Source organism: Cyprinodon tularosa, unplaced genomic scaffold, assembly GCF_016077235.1.
Source record: "Cyprinodon tularosa strain WSP-4 unplaced genomic scaffold, ASM1607723v1 ctg268, whole genome shotgun sequence".
Classification (NCBI taxonomy): Eukaryota; Metazoa; Chordata; class Actinopteri; order Cyprinodontiformes; family Cyprinodontidae; genus Cyprinodon; species Cyprinodon tularosa.
In genome coordinates, this window is record NW_024038972.1 from 727,586 (window position 1) to 754,221 (window position 26,636).

Below are 26,636 nucleotides of genomic sequence, written 5' to 3' on the forward strand. Positions count from 1 at the left end.
CAGTGATGTGAGGTAGAATAACTTCAGGGGGACCACAACATATATGCAGAGTCATCTGTTTCCATGAAATCAGCCAATGAGGACACAGATAGCTCTGTTTTTTAAACATATATTTGGGCCTTTAAAGCAAAGGACCGCTGTGTTCCTGTTCTACATATTTTAGTCATCCACTACTTTGATAAGAAGGCTTTATGTTGCCCTTAGAGATATTGTAGACCAACTGCTAATAAATTTAGATTGCACACAAGTCTCCATTTAGTTTCAGATGACATTTGTCACCACTATGTGAGGGTTGAGCAAAGTCTGAACCCTCATTTTGTTTCACAAACACGCACACAGAGGCATGCAGGCGCAACTCTGGTGCTGATCTTTGTTGCCTTTCCTTAAAGCCAGCTGACTCGTCCTCGTCCTCCTCCTCCTCTTCCTCTTCTTCCTCCTCTCACCCCCATGTGGTAAGGCCAATGGTACGCCCCAACGGTAACCTCGTCCGCCTCCCTACCTCCTCCACCATCTCTCCATCCTCTTTCTCTTTTTCTGTCCCTCTCTCTGATACTCGTAAGCATTTGGCTTCCCATTCAGCATTTCATCTCACTACTGTTGCTCAAGCTATGGTCCTCTGCAGCATGCTCAGAGTTATAGTCATGTTTCTCTTGTTTATATTGTGAAAATATACATGTATATATGAATGTGTGAGTTTGTGGGACACTCCATTTTGCAGGCAGAGTATAATTGTCTTGTGTGTTTTCTAAATATAGTATTGTGTTTCTTATGTTGTGGTTATCTTTTGTGCTTTCACGTTGGTTCAAGTCATCATGATCACGCAATCACGCCATCTTTTACTCTTCTCCACTGGCCAGCCATCTAAACATTTATCTGTCTATCTACAGTGCCTTACAAAGGATTCATTCTGTCACTTTATAAACACAAACTTAAACTTATTTTACTTTCTTATAGACCAACAAAAAGTAAAAGTGAAGAGGAAGAAAAAGTCCTGTTTACAACAGCATTTACTAATGAAACCATTAGATGTATTCCGACCGCTTTACTCTAATAATACCTGCATAAACAGTGCTGCAAATAAAAGTGATCCAACTGGTAAACACAGAATGTTAGAGAACACAGAAATAGTTCTTAAGAGGTTTAAAAAAGGATTAGATTGGAAAACAATGTCTCCAGCTTAAAACACTGCAAGGTACAAGCCTCCAACAAGCACCATGGTAACACATAAGGACCTGCATAAAAAACAACTTAGGTTGGTGAAGTTGTTGATGAGACAAACAGCTGCACAAATCTGGCTTGTGTACAAGGATGGCAAGAAGAAAGGCTGAAAAAGAAAACTAAGGAAGTTTGTCTAAAGTCATGTAGGGGACAGGAACGAGATGTTAAAATCAAACTTGAACAAGTTTGAACTTTTTGATCTAAGGGCAAAATACAATAGAGCTTGTCAAAGTTGAAGAAACTTATGAAAGGCTAAAATAGACTGTAGACTCATTCACCTTCCAGTCAGATTTCTACCTGAACAACCACAGCAAAAATGGAATGGTTTAGATAAGGGGTCTCCAAATCCAGTTTCCAGAATCCACTTTGCTACAACTTTATGATACACCCCTGCTCTAACACACCTAAATTTAACTAAGGGCTCATTACTGGGCCCCTGCAGAACTTGATTAAATGCTTCTGAGGTAATTTAGCCATTTGTTTATGTGTGTAGGAGCAACACCGCAACTAAAAATAGGACAGGAGCTCTCGAGAACCCTAGTTAAATGAACCCATCAAAAAATACCCATAAGCTAACAACTAAATCCTGTAATCAAAGGTAAAACCTGATAATCATGCTTACAGTTTTTTTTAAATATTCAGCAAAAACCTTCATCTTAAAAATCAATCAGCTGCAGTGAAAAATGGATCTGATCGGTATTGAATAAAGGTGGGAAGAGGGCATATATTTAATACGTATGCCACACCTTTGGTTCTTTTGTTCTAAGTAAAAATAACCTTTTCTTCCACTTCACAAATATGCAATACTTTTATTGGTCTATCAAACAAATTGGCAAAAAGCAGCATTAAAGGTTATGTCTGTAACATGAAGCAGTGAGGAACAGTTCTCCTTTGCCAGGCAACGTATCTGTCAATGTTTCTGCCTCTAAATTGGTCTTTTTGTTTCAAACTACTTTTCATCTTCAAACTCTCCTTAATCAAACTCCTTTTCTCTCTGTCACACTTTCTCTCTCTGTGCCTCTCCTGCCCACTTGCCCAACTCTTCTAATGGTGCAGTGGCGCCCACTGTGGTCCAGCTGTGTTATTACTTGCAGTGCTGAACTGTGATTTCCACTCCTCAGAGCGATGCATCATTTTCCTTATATCCGTCAGTGGAGTGTGGGACAACTCATTTTAGTTCTGAAAACTAGTTAATAACAGATACATTAATAAAAAAAATGAATAAAAAAATAAATAAAAAATTTAATGCAGCACTTTGTTTAAAGGTATAATATCTGTTGTCCCAAACTGCAATGGGATATATGGAGAATGACCGGTTCTTTAAAAGAACACACTGTGTGTTCTCTGGGGGATTAACATAAAGAATTAATGGCTTCTTGGAAAAATATAAATGGCAAAAAATATTAGGTTTCAAACCGTCTGCTGTATTTCATGGATCACATTTAGGTATTTTAGTTCTTTGCTATTATTTTTACCGTTGTCTTAACTTGATTTATTATTAAGCTCTTAGTCATGTCCTGTGTGCAGCTGTTACTGCTTATGATGAAATCCATATGCTACATTTTTATTTTCCTTTTTTTAACATAGAAAGCGGAGACAAATATAAATAAATAAATCTGTATTAGAACAGCACTCAGCCAGATGTCTAAATATTTAAACACTAGTTAGTTCGTGTGGGCAACTCCAGGGGCTTTAAGATGTTAGAAATGAGGATACCCTTCAATTTATCATTCTTCAAACTTTCTTAAACAATTAAAAGAAAGCCACATTCCCTTAAGATGCCAACCAGGGGAATGTTTTTGTACAGTAAAACGACTCCAGTTCTAATATATTTTGATAAAAGGGACTTAAATTTCATTTTGTATGTACATGTGCGTCTTGATAAATTGGAATATTATCAAAAACTGTCAGTCATGCCATTTTAAGAAAGAAGGCTTGTATATACTTAAAAGGTCAGTGATGCCAAACTGATCAAGCATATCATGGAAAGGTAAGTGAAAGGAAGTGGTGTTTCTAGAGATCAGTACATAAACTGCATTGGTATTGACAGCTTTAAGTGTAAAGTAAAATCCATTCAGGAGTTAGGAAAATATTTATAAAGCACAGATTGTGTCTGGAGTCCTGTATCTCACAGATCTAAGGAACTCTGCTGACGAGCTTTATGGAGATGCTGGCTTTATTTTCCGGCTGAATTTATGTATCCGGCCGCATTGATGGAAGTACAAAATTTAGCTTTAATGATTATTGCATTACCGGTATTTTTTTTTTCTGTATTGGTCAGCAAACCGAGAAAAACTATGGGGCTTTGTCAAGATGAAGTTTAGACACATAACACACCACCATGCAGGCAAGTTGAAGGTAGCCTTTAAGCCAACCATGACATCATGACATTGAACACCTGCTGCAGAGTAGCTTATATCGATTTCATATTCAGCGGTACAGTTTTTCATAAAATAAAAATAATAGAATAAAATAATTGAACATTGATCACATTGGAGAAATGCACCTCTGCATTTAACCCATCCCCTTGGGAAGCATTGGCCTGCCATTGGGCGACGGACAAGGAGCAGTGTGAGGTTAAAGGTCATGCGCAGGGACCCAGAGTGGCAGTCTGTGGGAGTGGGGCTCGAACATAGAACCTCAGGATTCCATGGTCTATGCCCTAACCACTAGGCCGCCACTCCTCCAAAGGCCCACCTCCAAATAAACTTTTGAAATATATCATTGTAGGTAAAGGTTACGGATTTTACTGCAAAAAATAAACTTTTCACTGACATCCTATTTTATCAAGATGTACCTGTAAATCTCTGAGGTGAAGGCAATTCTTACCTGTTTTAATTACATCATTTTGGACAAAAAGAAGTATAGTGGCTTGAAATTAAGGTTGTGCAGCAGAAAAGCCCGAGTAATTTTTATATAGGAAGCTGCTGGATACATTTATTTACTGCTGCCAAATGATTTTTCCATGAAGTCGCATAAAAAGCATGACTGCCCGATTCTCTCCCAGATCTCTTTTCTTGTTTGATTTTGATGGGATTTCCTCAGGACGCTGATTTCCATTTATTAACTATGTGTGTATGTGTGTGTGTGTGTGTGTGTGTGTGTGTGTTATGCATATTCACATCCGCGTCTTCGTACTCATTGTAATATGCATACAAACGACCTGTGTGGTTCTCACGTCTCTGTCTACATACGCATGTCCGTCTTTCCCCATTTCTATGTGTTTGTGTGGGTTATGTGTGTCTGCGCGTGCTTCCCTTCCTTATCAATTTGCATGTGTTCCCATGCGTCCTGTGTTTTTTTTTTCTCTAAAAAAAAACACCAAACCCCACCAAAAGGGACTTCAGAATTCTGAAGAGAACGCCAGGATCTCCATCACCTTCTTCCGGCTGTTCCGCGTGATGAGGCTGGTCAAGCTGCTATCTCGCGGGGAAGGGATTCGGACCCTGCTGTGGACCTTCATCAAATCGTTCCAAGTGAGGGGAGAAACGGACACAACATGCTAGAGAAAATACGGGGTTGTGTTTATGCGGTGCTAATCTTACTCAAGTTGCACTTCCTTATAAGACTTTGGTCTTTAAGGATTTAAAACTACATTATCCAAACCTGATAAAGTCTCCTTTCCTTACGTCATCCCTCCTCAGGCTCTCTTTGAGGAAATTCATGTTGAAGGGATGAGGAAGGAAATGGAGAAGAGGTTCGGACTCTAGCAGGATAGTTAGGGAAATACTAAATACTTTTTTTCTGCCTTTCCACCTCTCCTTTCCTTCTCCATCTTTTATCTTCCTTCTCAAGTTATACATCCTACTATCACTAACGCATAAAGCTCATCATTTCCCTGTAGATGAGATAAGCAGTAGATAAGTTCGACAAAGCACCAAAAAAATCTAAATCATTTGATTGAGTTGTAGATAAAAGACAAAAAAGAATCTGTTCTCTCTCTTGCGCTTGGTAAATTGGGCTATTTCTTGTTTAATTTCATGCAAGTATATAGTGTAGATCTTTAACTTAAAATTAAAAGTGCATATATTATGAGTTTTAGAATTGTTTCTTTTATTTGTCTTCAGATTGGTAGTTTAGGATAGTGATAGTCAAAATTTATGTATATTGGTTAAAACAGCTTATTAAGAATTAACATATTGATGGTTTTTAGAGGAATAAAGATAATGGTTTCTCTGTTGCGCACCTATCTAGCTCTAAATCACCATTAGATAAAATTGAAAAACCGTCTCAAAAACTGTGCTTCAAAAATCTACAATTCGGAGCGCATTCAGATGGCTGATTTTCTGCCGAGCTTTTTATTTGTCACTGCTTGTTGTCACTTTTCTTAATATTAAAGGTTTGTGACTAGACTACAGTCATGTAGAATAGGGGGAAATATTTGGATGTAATCAAGGATTTAATTAATATGAAATTGTCTAAAGAAATTTTGAATCACCAAAAAACAGTTAAAAAAAATGTGTGCAGAGAAACATTTGGATCGCAAACAGCACATGTAGTTGCTGCCATTATCTAGCCACTGCCTCCAATAAATGTATATTCAGTTGTTAAAGAGAATTATGCACTTTCTAGATGAGTGTCTACATATTCCTTCATTACACTGTAAATCTGTAAATTCAGATTAGAATTTTACTATTTTTCTTCAGTTTGTCCAAAATGTGTTGCGGTTACTAATCAGCTGATAATTCTTTATGCTTTAAATAATTTCGAAATATTTTCTGGCTCAATACACAACAATTACCCTTAAAATAATAATTTTAAGCATGACTTGGCCTGACTAACCAATGCACAGGAGCTATTTTAGCCAACAGCCCAGCTACGCAGTCTGTCTGTTAGAGCTGGTCTGCTGCCTAAAATTTAGAGACTAGATCTTGTTGAGGTTTTAAACTGTAGTCAGATGATTTCTACTTGCTTTTTCTTGGTGCTGTGCTACTTCAGATGCATTCACTTTTATTTCCTAAAGAACCAGCTAATTGTAATAAACCTGTTATGCATCTATTATTTGTACTATAAGTGAGAAAAGGGATCTGAAAAGTGAATGTTCTGCAGTATTTGTGACTATAAGCACTTGGCACTGATGGTTATCTCCTCTTTTCAGGCTCTGCCCTATGTAGCTCTGCTAATAGTGATGCTCTTCTTCATATACGCTGTCATCGGCATGCAGGTAAGATGTTGCTTTTGTTGCCTTGTTACCCTGAATCTTAAGGTCTTCTGTTTCCTTTTCTCTCCTGTAGCAGGCCTTCATGTTTCGTCTATCCTGGAACTGGTCAAATCAGCATTCTCCACATGTTTGGCCACCGTTTCTTTTTTGTTTGTTGTCAATCTCTTTGTCTTTCCTTTGCTTGTACAAGCTGTGGTGCTGTTTCTTTCCCATTTGATGTGGGGTTGCGGTTTGATTTGATTTACTAGAGACAGCTGGCCTTAAACTGACGGCTTCTTGACACTGCTGACATCATTTTCTGAATGCTGTGACTACCTCTCTATTCCCCCTCCTAACCTACTATGCAGATGTTTGGTAAGATAGCTCTGCAGGACCACACGCAGATCAACAGGAACAACAATTTCCAGACGTTCCCTCAGGCAGTCCTGCTCCTCTTCAGGTAAGCATGGTTAGAATGATCCTAGAAAGAAACTTTTCTTTCTTGCTCATACCTTCTCCACCTGTTTTAAAGAACATTTATACTCTACCTTCTGCTGTTAATCTTATGTTTACTATGTTTTAATGTAGGGAAGACATGCATATTTTTTTTGGTGTTTTATAAAATTAAGAACTAAATAAAGACTTGGAATTTTATTTCTTATGAGGTGATAGAAAAATAAGGACAATTTTTTTCTACAAGAGAGACCCTCATAAAGTAGTGCATAATTCTGAAGTGAAAAGAAAATGTTACACAACCAAACACAAAATGGTTTGCAGGATTTTTATTTTAGCGTGTGTTTGCCTTTTGCGGTTCTGCCTTTTCAGATTTTCATTTTTTAAGTTTTAAGTACGTAGGCTTAAATTTATTCATATATTACCAGAAAGCCTATGTCAATAAAAAAGGCATATACCCATCCAATAATATTGAGGATTCAACTTTGACTGGGTTATTTTAGTGCATGGATATACTTTTATTTTAGCATATTTAGAGTTAGTTTCTTAATAAGAAACTGGCCCTCTTCAATCTCTTGAAGCATGTTAAAGTTGCTGGGTTTTTTCCCCACAAAAATCCCTGCAGAAGATAAAGCCTCTACATGGTGGATACATTGTGCTGTGGCAACAGTGCCCAATTGCTTACTAATTGGGAACACCTCTTGGATAAAGCAGAGCTGTCAAACTCCACTCATCGAGTGCTGGTGTTGTGCAGCTTTTAGATATGTCCCTGATCTAACACAGCTGAATCAAAAGCACCAAACATGACATCATTAATTGACTAGTATTTTAGAGCATGCATGTCTAAAAAGTTGCGAATTAGCCAGCGGAGCGAGGAGTTTGACACCTGTGCTCCAAAGATTCTTAGAAAAGTTCACTGTCTCAACATCTGAACATCCATGGAACTGATGTTGAAATAATGGACACCTCTAAGTATCTGGGTGTTCCCATTAATAATAAACTGGACTGGAGAAGCAACACTGATGCTCTTTCAGGAGCATCATAGTAGGTGTGCAGGAAAAACTCATAAACCTCTGACTTTTGTTCTGTTTTTGAACTTGCCCATTTGTCATTTAATCTGAATGTGTGATTTTTTAAATAATTTAAGAGTTTTTTCTCTTTTTTTTTTTTTTACTTCGCAGTCTATTCTTAATTCTTTAGATTTTTGTCCCTTTTAATATAACATACTATTGTGCGTTTTTGCTTTTCTTCCTTTTTGCTATCCCACTAACATACCTTAATTTTCCCACTGTGATATAACAATATACAGGGAGTTTATTCTTGCTAATGTCCTTAAAGAACAGATATATCGTTAGTGATTTTATATTTACAGGCATTTCACATTTACGCGTATTTAGCTATAATTGATTTGTTTTTATATGAGAAAAAGGCGTTAAATAAAAATGCATGATACACTTCACAGGTTGACTATCAACAGATGTGAAAGGCATTTTTCATCTTTCTTCACAATTATGCACTACTTTGTGTTAGTCCGGCTCATTCATTTCAGAAAAATGACATTGATGAAATGTAAATAAGTTGTAGGAATACTTTTGCAGGGCACTTCCTCTTGATGGAATTGTTTAAGGAAAGCGATGTTTATATTATAACTATTCACACTTATGTTTATTTTTTGCTTGTCTCTCCCCCTCTTTCCCATTTGGATTGTTGTTTTTTGTGTATGTTTATGCATGTGTGTGCGTGTATGTTTTTTTCCATACATCTGGATGTAATATTCTTTTGTTTTTGTGGATTTGAATGTTTTTGCATGATTCTGCATGCTGCATGTCTGTACTTCTGTTCTGTTTATCAGATGTGCGACTGGTGAGGCGTGGCAAGAGATCATGCTGGCATGTTCGCCCAATCAACCATGCGAGAAAGGGTCAACCAATGAAACCAGCTCAGCCCATGAGGACTGCGGCAGCCAGTTTGCCATCATTTACTTTGTCAGCTTCTACATGTTGTGTGCCTTTCTGGTATGTGCAAAGAACAGAAGAATGTTTTCAACTGAGCAAAATAATTTGTCAATATTATGTTTTTACTGTATTGTTTTGCAGATTACACTTTTTAATTAATGTATTAATGTAATTCAAAATATGACTGATTATGTTCTTTTTTTTTCTAGATCATCAACCTCTTTGTGGCTGTAATCATGGACAACTTTGACTATCTCACCCGGGACTGGTCAATTTTGGGGCCACATCATCTTGATGAGTTTAAGAGGATATGGGCAGAATATGACCCAGAGGCTAAGTAAGTTTAAAGGGAGCAGAAATAAAATCAGCATCAGAATGAAGACATGCTCATACTTATGGGAGAGACTTGGTCGTTTGTTTTCAGGGGGAGGATAAAACACCTAGATGTAGTCACTTTGCTTCGGAGAATTCAGCCTCCTCTCGGTTTTGGAAAGCTCTGTCCACACAGGGTGGCGTGCAAGGTAAAAAAAATATAAAATAATGCAAATTCCTACACATTACCTGTCAGATGTGTTAAACTGAAGAACAATATATTAAAACGTTTCATAAGATTCAATGTTTTTTATTGAGTAATTCATCAAGCATATGCAAAGTTCTAGTTGGATCAAGATCCTGGGACTTTTCCTGCCATTGCCCCTAAGTGTCACTGAACTAATAGGTGATCACTTATGACATGGACATGCTGGAAAAGTCCTATTTTTTATTGTATTTAAGAGCTTGTTTTACTGTGCTGAACCATCTAAAAACTGTTTGCATCAGTTTCATTCATTTGTTTAATGTGATTTAGTGAATAATATGCTGGATTTCTTGCAACAGCATCCTAGCAGGTCAGGCTTGTAGCAGGGCTAAACCTTAATGCAATTTTGGTTATTGTATTAGTTATTTTGCTATTAATGTAATTTAAATGTATTCAATCTTCATAGCAACCTAGACCCAATGCAAATCCCAGTGTCAAATACAACTGAAGCAACTCTAAGCAGCAGATTTCCATGACCTCCACAACTGTTGATCATGACTGTATGTCTGCACTGTTTCGGCTCATGACTGTGTGGTTTCCTGTAGCGCCTGGTGTCAATGAATATGCCTCTGAACAGCGATGGAACCGTTATGTTCAATGCCACATTGTTTGCATTGGTCAGAACTGCCCTCAGGATCAAGACAGAAGGTAACAGACACAAATAAGGACAAACACTTTATAGAGTGGTGCAAGTTAAGCTAACAGGCATAGAAACCAAGACCTTTCAAGAGAATGGACGATAATGAAAGCAATTTTACGAAACATATTTAGAATGTATGATAATTATGACTTCCCTTGGAGTCAAACTAAATTAGAATGGATTTGATTAATAATTGTCGAGGTTTAATAAGTGCTTATTAATGACCTTTGATGATTTCTGTATTTGCAACTCTAAACCCAAGTACTACAACAGTGTGATTTCAAAATGCTAGTGACAGTGCTAACCCTGATATCACACAAATACATCTGAGGCCTAGAAAATAGACTCGAGAAAAGTAATTTGTAAAATTTTTCAGTTAAACAACCAGTCCCTTTCTGGTGGTGCCCAAAATATAATCACTGTAAGTATTTTTTTTTATATTTGGCTGAAACAATATAAGAATAAACATTTTCTGCAGCTGGTTCCTAGTATATAAGTTCCAGACCCAAAACTAATATGCAGAAATTGAAGGAATTCAGGAGTGTCCAAGATCTCAAGCTATAAGTAAAATGATATGTTATCAAATCTAAATGAGGGTTTTTGATGAATTGAGGCCTCAGTCTTAAGTGCGACAGTCTTTCCTTAACCATACTGTATGCATGCTGTTTGATGCACATCCAGGTAATCTAGAGCAGGCTAATGAGGAGCTAAGAGCAATTGTGAAAAAGATTTGGAAGAGAACCAGCATGAAGCTATTGGATCAAGTTGTGCCCCCTGCTGGTGGTGTGTATCCTTCCCAATACACATGTGATTTCTCCAAACCTACACTGACAACTCATTCTAAAACTTATCCATTAAAATGTTGAATTGTTTTGCAGATGATGAAGTTACAGTTGGAAAGTTCTATGCCACCTTCCTCATTCAGGAATATTTCCGCAAGTTTAAAAAGAGGAAAGAACAAGGTCTAGTGGCCAAGGTACCCCCCAAAACGGCCCTTTCTCTGCAGGTACTCACAGAAGTTGTGTGTTTGGTTTTTGATGACAGTCCCATAAAAACGGAAGCAGAGGCTATGAAGCCAACTGATGGTGTTAAACTTGTGTGCAGGCTGGCCTGCGGACACTGCACGACATCGGTCCAGAGATAAGGAGGGCCATCTCTGGAGACTTGAATGTGGAGGAGGAGATGGACAAAGGCATGAAGGAGTCAGTGTCAGCTGCGTCTGAAGACGATATCTTCAGGGTAAAGGTCTGATACACAAGTCCCCACTCACTCTCCAGAAAGAGGGAGAGAAAGAGACGGCCGGCACCAGCTTGAGCATCCATCCATTTACAGATACATGCCTGCATGTGCTCAGTGTACCACAAAGCTTGGCTGCATCATATACTTTGACAGTGAGGGAGTAGACACACTTTCCCTGAATATTCTGGGCTTTTGGTTCAGCATAAGTCTACGGAATAAGCGTTGTTGTTCACATGTGGAACGACTGCTGTCAAGTAAGCTGATTATTTGAAAGAGACGATTAAGCCAGATATGTCTGTTAAAAATCAACCTTTTCCATACAATGTCTATTAGGGTAAAGCAGTGGTACAAGTGCAACTGCAGATGAAAAATATAAGTAATATGAGAGACGGCGTTGGCATTACAATCTAAAATGTTCATTAGCAGAATGTATGAGCACAGTTACTGTATATCATCTAACATTAAAAGAACATAAACGAAGGGAATCCCAGCTCCCACTAATGTCTGCTGTCAGGGGACATTAAGGTTTTATATCCTCTTATAATGATACAGAAAAAATTATGGTATGAATCTAAGGTTCTAACTACTTCTAATTATTACATCCAATTACTCATTTTAAATTATTTAAAAATAAATTTAACAACATTGGTATCAAGAAAAATAAGCTTTAGTCCAAATTCAGCTATGTGTTGTATTCAACTAGCTCAAAATGCGAAGTGAGTCATTCTAATGGTAGACAGGAAGAAGTGATTACAAAATCACCAGTTATTTCTATAATTTTAGAAATTCTGAAATATGAAACAAAATAAATTATTAAGTATTTTAACTACCCTCAACAAAAAAGGTAATTTTATGCTCTTAGTTGTTGTTTTTGTTTTGGACTTACTTAGTTTGTGGCTATATTTAAAATCAATACAGTCTTCCCCACTGACTGAGTGATGTTCCTTTTTGAGCAAAAGGAGATAAATACATAATGAGAGAATACTCTGTATTCTTTTTATGATGCACTGCTTCGATCCACTACTTTTAGCTCTGGTTTTTTTGTTGCTTTGCCTGATTAGCAGCTGCTGGTCTTTGCTTTCCATTTCCATGTAGTGTAGTTTCATCGCTATACAAAGCACAGACATTAACTCAGAGGATGTGACCTAGCATTAAGTTAGACTCGAGCCTTATACATATTTCAGATTTTTAGATTTAAATCGATGAAAACAAAAATTTTGGACATGAGTCTGACTTTGACGAATTGTAGATTTCTTCAGCTTGACCTCTTTGATCTAAGAAGATTTTTTACCAAACAGAAAGTATGTTTAAAAAAGATGCTATAAATTGTGGGGCAAATTTAGAGAACAATTATCCATGATCCATGAATAGGCTACTAAGCAACGTAACTCCATATACCATCATTTTTAAGCTTTTTGAGTAAGAAATCCAGATGTTAGGAGTTTTCCAGACCGATCTTAATTACAAGTCTGAAGACAGTGATCAGGGTGGCTCCCAGTGACAGCATAGGCAGTCGTATGGAATGCCAGAGGTGCCATGAATCTGTGGCCTTTGTGTTGAGTGATAGACACAGCACAAAATGCCCCCAGAAACATAGCGGGAGTGATGTCATCGCTGAAGTCAAAATCAAAGTATTTTTTTCTTGAAGTGATAAATGAGTAAAATAAACAATCACACAAATCTAGATAAAAAAAATTAATAGCCTGGTATTATTCGTCTTCGTCATTACTTATATGTCACATATACACATATACTAATAATAATGTTATCTTGCTCCTTTTTTTTTTTTTTACATTTTTAGGATCCAAATTCTTTCTTCTTCAATATTTTGAAATTTTTTATTACGTTCTTTTATCAATTAGTTTGATTTATTAATTCCCTGAGATCTCTGCTTGCTGGTTCTTCTGGCAACAAAACAAAAACAAAAATAAAAATCAATAATTTTAAAAGCTAAAGATTATTATCACTCTAATTAGATTAAATAATTGGTTGAATTACTGTGTTAAGACAAAAATTGAAAAGTTTAGGACATTGACATTGCTCAAAACCTCTATGCCTTCAGTTGGACTTTCCACAAGACTTACTTGTGACTAAAAATAAGTTTTGTCCACCCTCCAAAAGTTAATAATTGCTCTGCATTACATAAGCAATAAATTTGCTGTATTTATTTTCAAATTTTGTCCTTCTTGAACAAACTTCCTTGTATGTTATTGTGGTACAAAGTGGTGCATAGTTGTAAAATGTAAACAAAAGAAACAGGGTTTTTAAAAATCTGGAAAGTGTGACATGCATACATATGTCTTACCACTGAGTGAATACTTGGTAAATACATATGGGTAATATATCTACCAGATATTCTCCATTCTTCTTGACCAAATAAGCCAAGTCAAGCAGGGTGGTGAGTATGAGGGAAAAGCTAGCTTAAAACCTTTCCACAGATTTCAATTTGAATTTAGGTTTGACCTTTAAATTGGCCATTCCACAATATTACATCTGATCTAAAGCAATCCGTTATAGCCCTGCTGGAAGATGAAACCTGACTCCAGTTGCAAGTCTTTTTCTGGCTCTAATAGTTTTACGATTGCCTTGTAGTTAGATCCACCCATCTTCCCATCAACTCTGACCTTTTTCTCTGATAAAAGGCACCCCTACTGAATGATAATGCTACCAGCTGAGGTTCAGAATCTAGGGGGTCAAATACACATACACATTTATCACTCCTGTCTTATGTGATTGTCAAAGAATCAAAATGTATGTATTTCCTTCAGACCCCCTTTCATAGTTAAGAACTATGCACTCTCTAAAACAAATTACTATTAAAATACAATGAAGTTTGAGCTTGTAATATGACAAAATTTGAAAATGCAAGGTACCTATAATTACCCAAGGTGCTCTTGGACTATACTATAGACGATTTGAAATATCGTTTTCTGTTTTTCTCTCTGTATTTTTCACAACAGCGCACGGGTGGCTTGTTCGGCAACCATGTCAACTATTACAACCAGAGTGATGGTCGTGGGTCCTTCCCACAGTCCTTCACTACTCAGCGTCCGTTGCACATCAGCCAGAAGGGCTCTCCTTGCGAAGGCGAAAGCCCGTCCCACGAGAAGCTGATGGGCTCGACCACCTTCACCCCTTCATCTTACTCCTCATCAGGTTCAAATGCCAACCTCAACAACGCCAATAACACTGGAATGACAGGAGTGACTCCCCAGGGCATCACCCGATTCCCAAGCCCATCCATAAGCACCGTGGACGGGCACACAGACCAGCCGCTCACACCCATCCTGCTGCCAAGATCAGCATGGTGCTTCCCTCCGAAAAGGTGAGTGTAGGACAGTCTTCATACAACATTCAACATATGAGCTGCATCTTCGTGCAAATGTTTCCCTCAAAGCTTTATTTCTTTCATACACTCACCTTGAACCTCTTCTGAAACGTATCTATAATTCCTTCCTAACAAAAATGAGTCCACTATTTTCTTCTCTTCATCAACTGCTTTCTCTCCTTCTCTCTTGTTTCTGTTGGCAAACAGGATGTTTTATGACACCCTCATGCGGTATGTTGCCAAGGGTCAGAGAGGGAATGTCTGTGGGTTCTGTTAGCTTTCTAGGTGCACAAAGGGAAAAAAATCCTATGATGCTTTACAAAATAAAATAGCTGTCAAGATGCAACGGTTGCACTTGCTGCTATCTGTGCAAATAATGTGGTAGTTGCTATAGCAAAAGCCAGGCTTTGCAATGCAGTTATGAAGTCAGCCAGAGATGGACTGTTTGGTGCAACACTCCCAAACCTCTTCCATCAAGGGCTTCCGCTGCTGCTCCTTTATTATACATCACAGCAGGTCTGGGTTAGACACAATATGCTACCCAATCTGTACAGAAATGTTTTGAGATATCCTAAAGCTTTCCTACTTGGATTATAAAATAAAACTTTAGAATATCTAAATTGTAGTTATGATATATATCACAGTATTAACACATCAAAAATAGCAATGATTTCAAATATACAGAACCAAAAGTATGTTAACTTCAGTTCACAGCACTCACAAAGCTTATTGATTCAGTTCATTTGTAATTTTATGAAAAAATAAAGATTATTAAATTTAGTCAACCAGGATCCAATTCAGTTCATTTCAATTCAATTAATATCGCTAATTTATTTAATATTATTCAAAATGAATAAACATTGCTCAGGGAGCAAAATTTGCTGAACTAAATATTATAAATATCAGAATAAGTATTGCTCCCTCTGCAATATTAATTGAATCATAGCGCTTTTTCTCTTTAAAAGATCTTGGTTGTTTAATTAACTGCTCCATGGATGATGCAAAGTGTCATCAGCATTTTCAGCACTGAATCATTTTTCCAATTGAAAGCGAATGAAGTTGAAACTGTAGTTTTTAGTGCAGAAAAATGACCCCCTCACCATCTGACATTAAATCAGATATAAACCTTTTTGTTTGAGGCCAGTTAGAATTACCCAAACTCTTTCTATTAGTCTAGTTAATAAGGACAATACCTTTGGACTCTTTTCATTGATTGGATCACATTTAAGTGAATTTGAGAGAAACCTATGGATATATGGTTTAAAACACTCCATTCCAGTCAGCTCTTGTGTAAAAGCATTAGAAAAGAAAACATAAAAAAATACAAAGAGAATTGGGAAATCCAGGTAATTCCCTGGTATTTTTTATATTAAAATAAGGGTAGCTCCAGTTATCTGCTCAAACAGTTATGTGGAATTGGAAAAAATTATAGGGATGCCTAGCTACCATAGGGATATTAGGAACTTTTAGAACTGCCATTTCTGCACTAAAGCACGCATTAAAAGCTGAAGTCAACCAATTATTGTGCTACATTTTAACAACTAATCTTCCTTATTGATTTATTTCATTCAAATTCAATCAATATTGACAGTTAAATTAATATTATTCAAATTAAATAAATATTGCACAGGGGGTGTTATTTTCACTCTATTATTATGTCAAGCTGTGATAATCTGATTGGAGTCAATCGAAATGTTTGAGTTGGATGGGACTTTTTCTTAATTTTAAAGTGTATATATATATGAATCGATGAATGAATACATTCAGAAAACACTTACACATGAAATACTTTATAAATATTAAATTACTTAAAAAAAGGTTTATGATATGCATCTCCTCAATTCTATAATTCCTTTATTAAATTTGTTTTTATCTCCTTGAGATTCTGTGTTTCATTTCAAAAACTCAGAATCTCTAAAACTCTTTGTATTAGATCTTTGCCCCAACAGGTTTAGGTTTTATCTGTATTTCTTTTTTTTTTATTAAGGTTTTACTTCAACCCTGATCTAACCCAGAGCTTGCTGTGGAGCCCTGAAATAGCTGACATTTTGTTTTGGTTTTCTTCACCAGAATGTTCTCAGAAAGTACTTTGGTTCTGCTGCATGATAAGAAAAGAAAAAAAGAAAAAAAAAAGGGAATTTCATTGTTAAAATGTATTGTCATTGGGGGTAACTTTTGTGGCTAATGGGAAATATTTGCTTTAAAGTGAACAATCTGGTGAAAGAGAAAGGGAGTGAAATTGAAATGTCAGAATGTTTCCTTAATGCTGAGTTTTGGATTATGAAACAGACATGATTGATGAGAAGACATCTTTGAAAGATTTTCCTGATCAAGAAGAAACAGTCCATTGTAATGACACAGATGTGACAGCCTTTGGCAAATTTAACTCTTTAACTTTGATGGTAATACCGATATTCTTCCAACCTAAAAAAACAAAAAACAAACATTGATTGGTACATTCTCCATTGCAGACACAAAGGATATCACAGATTTTGTTTCCAATTGTGAGAAAAGCATTAGAAAAAAAAAGGGCGTGCTGACAAATTTCAAAAATGATAACACAAATCATGTCTCACAGCCTAATTTTCAGAAAGAAATAAACACAAAATACAAATCCGAAAATATGAATCTCTGGGGTCCACAAATGGTTTTGAGACACAATAATTCAAAACCATCTTTAAACCTTTCCCTCAATGGGCCAGTTTAATGTCCAGTAAAGCAAATGCTGTCAGTATCTTAGCCCATAGAATGCATCTCCACTTCAGTTTCTCCTTTCAGTTTTCAGAGATGTCTAAATTTCAGTCTGCTATCATTTCTTGTATTCTAAGTGTTGTTTTTAGTGCTACTTACTTTTTTGCTTCGACACAACAGCTATAAATGGCAGCCGCTTCTCTGCAGGCCTCCTCTTCTCACTGTTTCATATACGAATTAGTCAAGGCACTTCAGTTTTTTGAATCCCACTCCTTTGAAGCTCATTGCTAACTGTTTTGCAAATCAGCTGCTTTTTTATGTGTTTACATATGTTTCTCAATGTGCCCCCATCGGTTATGCGTCTCTGTGTTAATTTTGTTTGTGTGTGTTTGCTTTGCTTATTTGGTCGCTGGCCCATTTATTTGTAGCTCGGACTCGAGTGACAGTCGTCTGCCAATCATCCAGAGAGGGGAGGGGTCAACAGAGGAGACATACGATGAGAGTTATGGTGACGACAGGGAGTACCAGGACGATGAGCACTCACTTTCTTCTGACATGTACTGCTAAAAAAAAAAAAAAAAAAAAAAATACCCCTCATCAGCTTGAATCTGATCAGAACACAAAACTGATTTTGTTTTTCTCTATGAATTTTTTTTAATATCTATTAGGTTGGTGTATCATGATGAAACATGTAAGCAGCTGACTCCAATGGAGGAAGCAGAAGAAGTAGAGGGACAAAGAGGAGGAGGAGGATGGCAGTCTCCAAGAAGAGTCTTCCTCTGTCCAACTACTCTGGGTGAGAACAAACAGAACTGAAGACAGAACTTCCTCCAACCAGATTCTGTATGAACACATAGACTGTAATTGGCTCTTGTGTGATTTGTGTCAGGACGGAGAGCTTCTTTCCATCTGGAGTGTCTTCGGAGACATTCTAGGCCAGATGTTTCCCAGAAGACTGCTGTACCTTTACATCTTGTACATCATCAGGTAGACTTTTGCTTTTAGGACCATTGTTCAGGCCAATAGGAAAGGTAGCTGTGTCAGCTCGGGTTTCTCGAAGCTTTAACTAGCAAACTCTTGTGGTACATCATTTGGTCCACCTTTTTAAAGATATTTTTTACAAAACACTGCCATGGTCAGATTCAAAGATTAGACTGAAAATCAATGAAAAAGAAATTAAAGCCCTTAGAACAATCGAAAGATCTTCTATAGAAGTAGTGGTTAAGGGCACGTTTTCAGATTTCAAGAAAATGTGGCGCCATGGATACAGGACAACTTGCAGATTTGGGTACTAGTACATATTACAGCTTGTATATATATATACATAGTATTTGGGGGATATTACCTTGACCGAACTTACTAGATAGGTTCGTCAAATGATATCTAGGTGGTTTTTTGAAAGTTTATTTAACCTTATTAGTTTTGTGGAACCTCTGATAAAGTATCTAGTAGACTAAAGGACAGTATTCGGGGAATTTCAGAAAGCACCTGGTAAGCACCACAAAAATGTTCTGGAAGGTACCTGTTTAGTTTCAGGATACTTCCTATTAAGTTCCAGAAATCTCCTTCTAAGTTCCAGGAAAGTACTTAGCGGAGCAGGGAATTGTGGAGTCATCATCCATCTCCATACTATTTATTTGTTCTACCCAGCCAGTGAACCAGGTGAGTCAACCTGTACAATGAACTAAATTGTGCTAATTTGACTCTCTTGGTTCAGTGGCTGGACAAATCAAATACATTGTAAAGAGCTGGCGTGATCTCTCGCCCATTCACAGCTGGAGATAGGCACCAGCACCCCTCGCGAACCCACTTGACATAAGCGTGTAAGAAAATGGATGGATGGATGAGCTGGCGTGATGACTCCACAATTCCGATCACTATAGAAAACATCTGACAAATCGGGTAGATAGGTCCAGATATTATGTGGTAAGCTCCATGAAAGTTCCAATACAGTACTTTGTAAAAGTTACTAGTAAGGTAATTACAGAAAAAAAGTTTGGCAACTCTCATGAAACTACCTTTTATGTTCCTGCAAAGCATATTGTATGTTCAACAATTTCTGAAAAATACCAGGGAAATATTTTTCTAGAACTTTCCCCACAGGTTCTAAAGAAACTCAGGAAAGTGCCTTACAGTATAGGTTTCAAAAGAGTCAAATTTTATCTTTCAAGGGAATGCAAGCATTACTGTGTGTATCACTGCAATTTAAACAATGCATATGTGTTATAATTGCCTTTCTGCTCATCCTTTCTTTTCTCTTTTCTAGGCTCTGGCAGTGGCAGGGTTGAGTCCTCTTTTGAGAAGGAGTCACTCACCTACTCTCTTCAGCCGGCTGTGTTCCACACCTCCAACCAGCCCCACAGGTAGCTATCAAAGGTCATCCAGCTGTAAAAAATTGAATACACAGACATTTACCAAAGGGAAATACTTATTTGAAACCAGAATTTGAATAGGTTGGGCTTTTTTTAACTGTTCAGTAATAACTCTTTGTACTTGTTCTTGGTGTGATTTTCCCCTTGTTTTTGTTTTTGTAGCCCAAAGCAGTGATGCCTCTTACCAGCAGGTTCCCTCTCTGAGGCTAGAGGGGTCTAACTCTCATGAAAAGCTAAATACCAGCTTGCCTTCTGTCAATTGTGGGCCCTGGTGAGACCTTTGCATAGATAACAGTGATATGTCGCAAACACTCATAAGTTATTTGTTTAATCAGACAAATGCATGCGTTGCATCTAGGTACAGTGACAGTAATGGGAATAGTCCTGTGGCCAGTCCTAGCCCCACGCCGGGGTCAAGTCAACGAGCACGGCGGCCGGTGTCACTTACTGTGCCATCGCTTTTGGGGAAGGACCCGAGCTCGCTCTCTCATGGCAGTGCAGGCAGCCTGGTGGAAGCGGTAAGTCTTTCTTCTGCATCTATTAGAAAACACATTAAAAGAAAATAGTATTGAGAAAGTTCTAAAATCCCTAGATGTGACAAATAAACACAGTGATAGTAAATAATTTTTAAATAAATATTGTTCATGGTTTTTTCAAACAAACATCTGAAAAGTGTGAAAAGTATTTCTATTCATTATCCTTTTGTTTGATACCCTTGAAAACCTGTTCAAACTATAGTCTTCACACTTATTTATAATAGAAAAACTTTAAAAAATCAGCTGTTTTTGAAGATCTCAGAGGTTTGTTAAACATTAATAAACAAACAGCATCATGCAGACAAAGGTGCACCAGAGGGGTTTATTGTTCCTGCTATGAAGAGGTTTGAAGCAGCAAGTTAGGATATAGAAAAATAACAAGTTTTACCAAGTATTATGATCTATAATGAACCCAACACATCTAATTTCAACAGAAGAGTTGGAAAGAAGGTCAACAAAAGCAATTTGTTACAAAATGTACAACACATTGAAATGTTTGTCTCCCCCTGAAACAGGGAAGATGTTCAAACGTAATTTTAAGGTTAAACCCATACCTTTCTGTAAATTAAGTCATTTGTAATCTCCCACTAATGTCAACTAGTATAGGATGTTAGTTCAAAGGAATATTTTACCGAAAATAATTTTTTATAAGACATTTCACAAATATAATCTCTGTGTTTTATTTATTTTTTTTACTATATATCTTACCGTTAAGGTTAAGCTACACCTTTAAACTAAATTATAACTTATATTTTCAGGTGTGCCATTTATAAAATAAAGATTTTTTTTTTTTTTTTTTTGGTGCACGAAATAAAATGAGTTTAGAATTTACTAATGGCTTGGGTTGCAGGTTGTGAGCAAACATAATAAAACATATCATTTGATGAGTAAAAAAGTTAAAGCATTATTATGTTTAGGGGTTGGTGTCAAGACTCACACATACTCCCAAAATTAGTTTGGATGGCGAATGAATCCGTCTGTCACATTATGTTGCCATAGCTCCCAAATTTCGCTCCATTCATAACCAATTTGGCTTGCGGGATTAATTACATTTTAAATCGGTAATTTCTTTTTTGGCTTGAATATATTAGAAGTTACAAACAGCAAAATGAAAAGAATAACAATGAGTCAGAAATGTTTTATTCTAACCAACAAAAAGAAAACATTTTTTTGCTAAAAATCATACTTTGGCCCAAAAGACACTTTTGCAAGATTTTAAATTTGTTCTACTCCGACTCACGCAGTCTTAGTTTTAGGTTTTTTTTAAGAGGAATAGCCAAAAAAAAACTTAATTCCTTAAAGCTTTACAGTGTTTATGACTCAGAGGAGCTGAAGATAAGTCTATGCTATTTATTCTTGTCCTTCTATTACATAAATGTTCAAAGCCTAGCGTTTGCTTATTGCATACAATCTATTTTAAATATGTAGGCCTACCTGTAGCCGTAAAGTGAACGGGATTTCCAAGGGCTATGAAGACTTTAGCAAGGTACTATTCATCAAGTCCACAGTGAAACAATAACTCATCTCTTTCCTATTTCCTTTCAAAGGTTCTTATATCAGAAGGTTTGGGTCATTTTGCCCAGGACCCTTCCTTCATTGAGGCAACCAAAGCCGAGTTGGCTGATGCCTGCGACATGACCATTGAGGAGATGGAGCATGCAGCCAGCAACATTATCAACGGCAACACAGCCACAAACCCCGCATCCAGCACCACTCCCACCTCTCAGCACAGCCCCAATGGCAGCCTGCCCTGCCACAATGCAGCAGCAGCAGCTGTACCGCACAGGGACCGAGTCGTCAGTTTGAGTCCGGGTGACGCCGGGGCAGAGGCCGGAGGGGTCAGAGGCTATATCCATGGTCCATCCTCTATAGAGGAGCGACAGGAACTGCTAGCTAGTGGGGGAGGGCGAGAAGAGGAGGAGGAGGAAACAAATGTGAGAGAAGAGCGATCCCACAGAAGTTCAGCTGTGGTTGCAGGAACGCAACAGAACAACAGCAGACTTTTGGAGGATGACGATTTGGAGTGCGTTACGAGCTTGTAGGGGCCACCTCAGCAGCGTTGATCAGCAAACTGGCCCCTCTGGTGCCACCAGAGGCTGAGGTTTGCCAGTGCTGGCGAACAGTATGGCGGCTGGTTGGTTCACTCTGTCACTCTGGACAATGGCGGCCAGCGATGCACCTTTAACACAAGAAGACTTTTCGGGTTTAACTGAGCTAGTATGTGCGTCTGCAGTAAAGTATACCAGACAATATACTATCCGAGTGTGTGCTTCTGTGTGTCTGTGTGTGTGTTTTCTCTATTTGTACCCGTATGTGTGCGTTCACCACACGTGTCAGAGTGTGGCTCTAAAGTGCCTCACAGTTTTATCATGTCCTCAACGTGGGATGAGCAGGAAAATGGAGACAAGCAAAAAAAAACGACAAAGGACAGACTAAATGGAATAAAGATCAAACAAAGAAGCAGGAAGTACTTTTGTGGACTTGCTGCCAGTAAGATCGTATGTTAATGTTTTCATTTCCTATGCCTAATTTAGTGGTGTGTGTTATTGTTGTTTGACTGGCCGCCATAATGCCAGGTAGGGACCAGAGACCAGCTCGTGGGAGGTCACTTGAGGATTACCATCTGACCACCGCTCACCTGTGGTCAACGGTCGATTCCTTTGTTCAACAAAGATGAAGCGCTGTATTGTGTAAAATTGGGATGAGAGTTCCCTTAAATCTCATTTATCCTCCTCTTCCAAAGCTATGGGAACCTGTAGTCCTGCCAGCCTGGGAGTGGATTTAGAATGAAGTGTCGACCACAGCCAGGTGTGGAAGGAAGGATTGGAGAGATGAATCAACAGCCAGAAGAGGGCTGTTACAGAAAGGGGGAAACTTCCTGGCCAACAGGGAGCTAGCAGGCTCTTTCTTCTCAGCTGGTTAGTAAGACTTCAGCTTGAGACAAACTCGCCTCGAGATAGTTCCACCCCATCTGCCCTTTTCTTTGTTTGGCTGCCCCAAACGAGAAACAAAAAGAGTGGCAGGTGGTTAAGCAGATACAGAAAGACCCCCCTTTTCTGCCTCATACCTCAGAGTTCCTCACTATTTCTCTATCCTTCCTCCCTCTCCTTTGCTACCTTCTTACCATTCTCCTCTTTGTGCTGGATTTCTTTGCTTTATTCAGCACTCAAGGAGCTGTATGCTTGTCATGCGGGGCCAACAAAATCGAAGGGTAGAGGAGAGAACCGAAGTGACCGATTGCAAAGAAAAACAAAAAAAAGACTCTGGTCATGGGGGATCCACAGCAGATCTGCCGTCAATCAACCTCACTTCCTTCTCCGGGGCACCCCTCTTCCTGTCAGCTTGGAATCCTGTCGGATTTGCTGCCACACACTCTTTCTACAGACCGCGCCCACTATGTATTAAACAGTTCAATATTGTGCAAAACTGGCTAGCCATGACAATATTTTGTTTTATATTCATGACGTTATTGTTTTAATTTATCTTTGATTTGTTTGCACAATCGGGGTGCTGGTCTTATAAATGTATTTTTGCTCGGTTTATTTTTAGGAAAAATTTTTTAGAGGTTTTAAGTATCGAAGCAGGGCGTAGTGTGCGGGCGAGTGTGTAACTATAATTGTGCGTTGATATGAGTGTCTGCGTTTTAGTACAACCTATGAGTGTGTGAGGTAGTGCGTGTGTTGGAGGGTCTTTCTCTCTATCTGTATGCACCTTTTACAGATTCTATCTATTTATTTATTTATTTTTTCCAGAAGAGAAAGTCAGTGGGAATGTGTGCGTGCGCATGTCTGTGTCTGCGTGTGTTCTTGTGTACTATAAAAAGCAGATTTTAAGCCTATACAGTAAATTAAGGTAGCATTACAAATATGTTATGTGTGCAAGAGAGGGTGTCTGTGTAGTAATGGGCCTCCTTAACACAGGGTTACCATGGACAGGCATACTTCCAAAGCTTTGTGGTTACTTTAGGATGTTTTATACTTTTCTCAGCCAAATGTCAAAGTCACTCTGATTATAAATTCTAGCCAATGCATAACTTTTCTTTACAGCCCCATTTGGACATTGATAGGATTGAGGTCCGCTCCCAGATCAAACTAAGGAATCAATGTGTATTGTTTTGCATTTTTTCAAAAGAAATGCTTTTGCGTAGGGATGTCCTGAACCGGAATATTTGCCTCCAATAAACAAAACCATTTAAAAACAAAATCGAATACAGAGTTGCAACCCAATACATCATCTAGATTGATATATGCCTGACATTTCTGTAATTTTAAACTGGCACTTTGTGAAAAAGTGAATGACATAATTTTAACTATGATTAATTGCATTTCTTTTCAGTTTATGCTCCTCAGCCACACTTATACAGCACTGCTTTCAGACCTTTAGAATCTGTAGGATTTGTTTAACTAGGATAATACATTAAAAAGTGTAAAATTAATCCACAAGAGTAAAGAAATAGAGTGACATCTATCAACCATAAAGAGGGTTTAGAAAGTCATTGTCAGAGTCCAACAGATCACCAGGGACACCATTATCCACAAATGAGGAAAACCCAGATTAGTAATTAACTTTCCCAGGAGAGGAAGGAGAAACAAAACGGCATCTTGTAATTACTCAGGAAATCTTTTTTTATCGATATTAAAAAAATAGTTGGTTCTCTGAAATATTTATTAGTGGCCAAAATGCAAAAGCAGGACAAATCTGTAAGGAGATAAACCCTCCCTTCCCTGTACCTATTTATAGCAGGGAGAATACTTTGTCAGTTCCCCGTAAGATTCTGTATTTTAGGTGATTTGTGGATTTAATTTTCCAATGACACAATGTTTGCAGTGTCTGTTTTTCTAAACAGCGGCAGAAATGTTGTCCTTTCACCAGTTTACAGTCATTAATAAGCTCACATTTCTTACCTTTTCATGCAGAGCATTATGCTGATGCTAAGAGGTTTTACACTCTTTTTCGTTAAAACTTGTTTTTAATGAGGCTTGTAGGGTATTGCAAAACAGCTCCAGTTAATTGTCTTTGGAATAAACTTAAGAAACATGTTTTTCTCTTGATTCATAAACTTTTAAATTTCTTTATAACCTCTCATTTCTACCATAGTTTTTACAGTATCTAGAATATAGCCATGGGTACTAAAATAAGCATTGTTTATTTTAAAACAGGCTGTGCAAAAGGAATACAGTAAAAGGACTGGTCTCAGGAATGGAGATTAGTGTTCGGACTCGGGACATCCCTAATTATAACAGTTGTCCTTATTCACCATTTCTTAATAAGAGAAATGTTAAAATGTATTACTGCCACAATGACACATCCATGAATAATTAGGGATGATGTCAAGTTTCTGTAAGACTTCTCTATTGAACCTCTGTGTTCTAGACTCATTTCACAATATATATATAAATATAGATTTTCTGTGTAATTCCAACCACTGAGAGTCGGCAAGAGTCATCATGTATGATTGTTGTTCAGGTCAGATTTGTGAGCTTGAACAGATAACTGCTGTGAGATTATTTTGTTCTCTCTCTTTAATAAAAAATAGGTAACAGAGTCAGTATTTTATACTAAATTCACATTCATTACTTAATTGTAATGTGAATTCACTTGAGAAAAAGTCATAGCAGGTTGTACTTTGAGCTGCAGCTCCTTCAAGAATTTTTCTAACTAAATTTAGAAAAACATTGGATTATTGTAATTGTAATGCAGATAACTATAAAAACAATACTAATATTTAGCAGATATATAAAAGCATTCCCATTTTTATTTACAACAGCTACAGCTGAACCAAAGTCATCCACAAGCCTTTGTAAAAGTATTACTGACAGCAGCAGTTTTAAGTTAATTCTATGTTGCAAAAGCTCCTGCTGTCCTTTGGCCCTTTTATATTAATACAATTGACATCATTTTTTTTACAACTCACACAGAAATAGCTTCATGTATTAAGATATGCCCAAAATGTTATTTTTTCTTGGATTTTCCATCGCTGTTGAGCTCTTCAAATGAAGCAAAGCAGGTTTGTGGCAGCGTACAGTATGCATAAACACACTGCCATACACTGCATCCTGTGCCAGTAAGACTTCTGTCATTATTATGCAATCTAAATGTGAATGTTGAGTGTGCTGAAAGTTTCCATGCTGTTGTTTTATTTGTGATTTTTTGACCATATTTTAACTCCCGAAAAAGCCTGTGTTCTCACTTTCCCAAATTTCTCCAGGAGCCTGTGGCTTTATTAAGAGATTCTTTGAATTTTTTCAGTTAATCTGAACACTTAAAATTTTGCAACCCAAACTTAAAGGCAATTTATTTGTCCTTTCCTCATTTCTAATTTAAGCTATTATAGCTGAATGTCTAAAAGATGGAGAGATAGAGTTGAAAGACGTTAGTTTGAACCAACAGCAGTATTTGAATACAGAAAGAGGAAGCACTGTTGTTCTCCATGTTTTTATTTCTATTGTTTGTTTGTTTTTTGGACGAGCTTTAAAGAGGCTAATTT

The 26,636-nt window shown here is 37.5% G+C and overlaps 1 protein-coding gene across 1 annotated transcript in view; it reads left to right on the top strand.

Moving 5' to 3' along the window:
• Positions 1 to 22,616, top strand: part of cacna1c (calcium channel, voltage-dependent, L type, alpha 1C subunit) — a 290,041-nt gene extending 267,425 nt beyond the window's left edge. Inside the window, exons 36-54 of the mRNA XM_038289381.1 lie at positions 390 to 464; positions 4,557 to 4,694; positions 6,317 to 6,382; positions 6,727 to 6,818; positions 8,664 to 8,826; positions 8,976 to 9,103; positions 9,191 to 9,287; positions 9,889 to 9,991; positions 10,665 to 10,766; positions 10,862 to 10,989; positions 11,088 to 11,222; positions 14,183 to 14,547; positions 17,670 to 17,798; positions 17,910 to 18,037; positions 18,131 to 18,228; positions 19,508 to 19,604; positions 19,776 to 19,884; positions 19,972 to 20,131; positions 21,697 to 22,616. Of these exons, the coding sequence (XP_038145309.1) occupies positions 390 to 464; positions 4,557 to 4,694; positions 6,317 to 6,382; positions 6,727 to 6,818; positions 8,664 to 8,826; positions 8,976 to 9,103; positions 9,191 to 9,287; positions 9,889 to 9,991; positions 10,665 to 10,766; positions 10,862 to 10,989; positions 11,088 to 11,222; positions 14,183 to 14,547; positions 17,670 to 17,798; positions 17,910 to 18,037; positions 18,131 to 18,228; positions 19,508 to 19,604; positions 19,776 to 19,884; positions 19,972 to 20,131; positions 21,697 to 22,191 (2,808 nt within the window). The 3' untranslated portion in view covers positions 22,192 to 22,616. The remainder of the gene's footprint in view (positions 1 to 389; positions 465 to 4,556; positions 4,695 to 6,316; positions 6,383 to 6,726; positions 6,819 to 8,663; positions 8,827 to 8,975; positions 9,104 to 9,190; positions 9,288 to 9,888; positions 9,992 to 10,664; positions 10,767 to 10,861; positions 10,990 to 11,087; positions 11,223 to 14,182; positions 14,548 to 17,669; positions 17,799 to 17,909; positions 18,038 to 18,130; positions 18,229 to 19,507; positions 19,605 to 19,775; positions 19,885 to 19,971; positions 20,132 to 21,696) is intronic.
• The last annotated feature ends 4,020 nt before the right edge of the window (positions 22,617 to 26,636 follow it).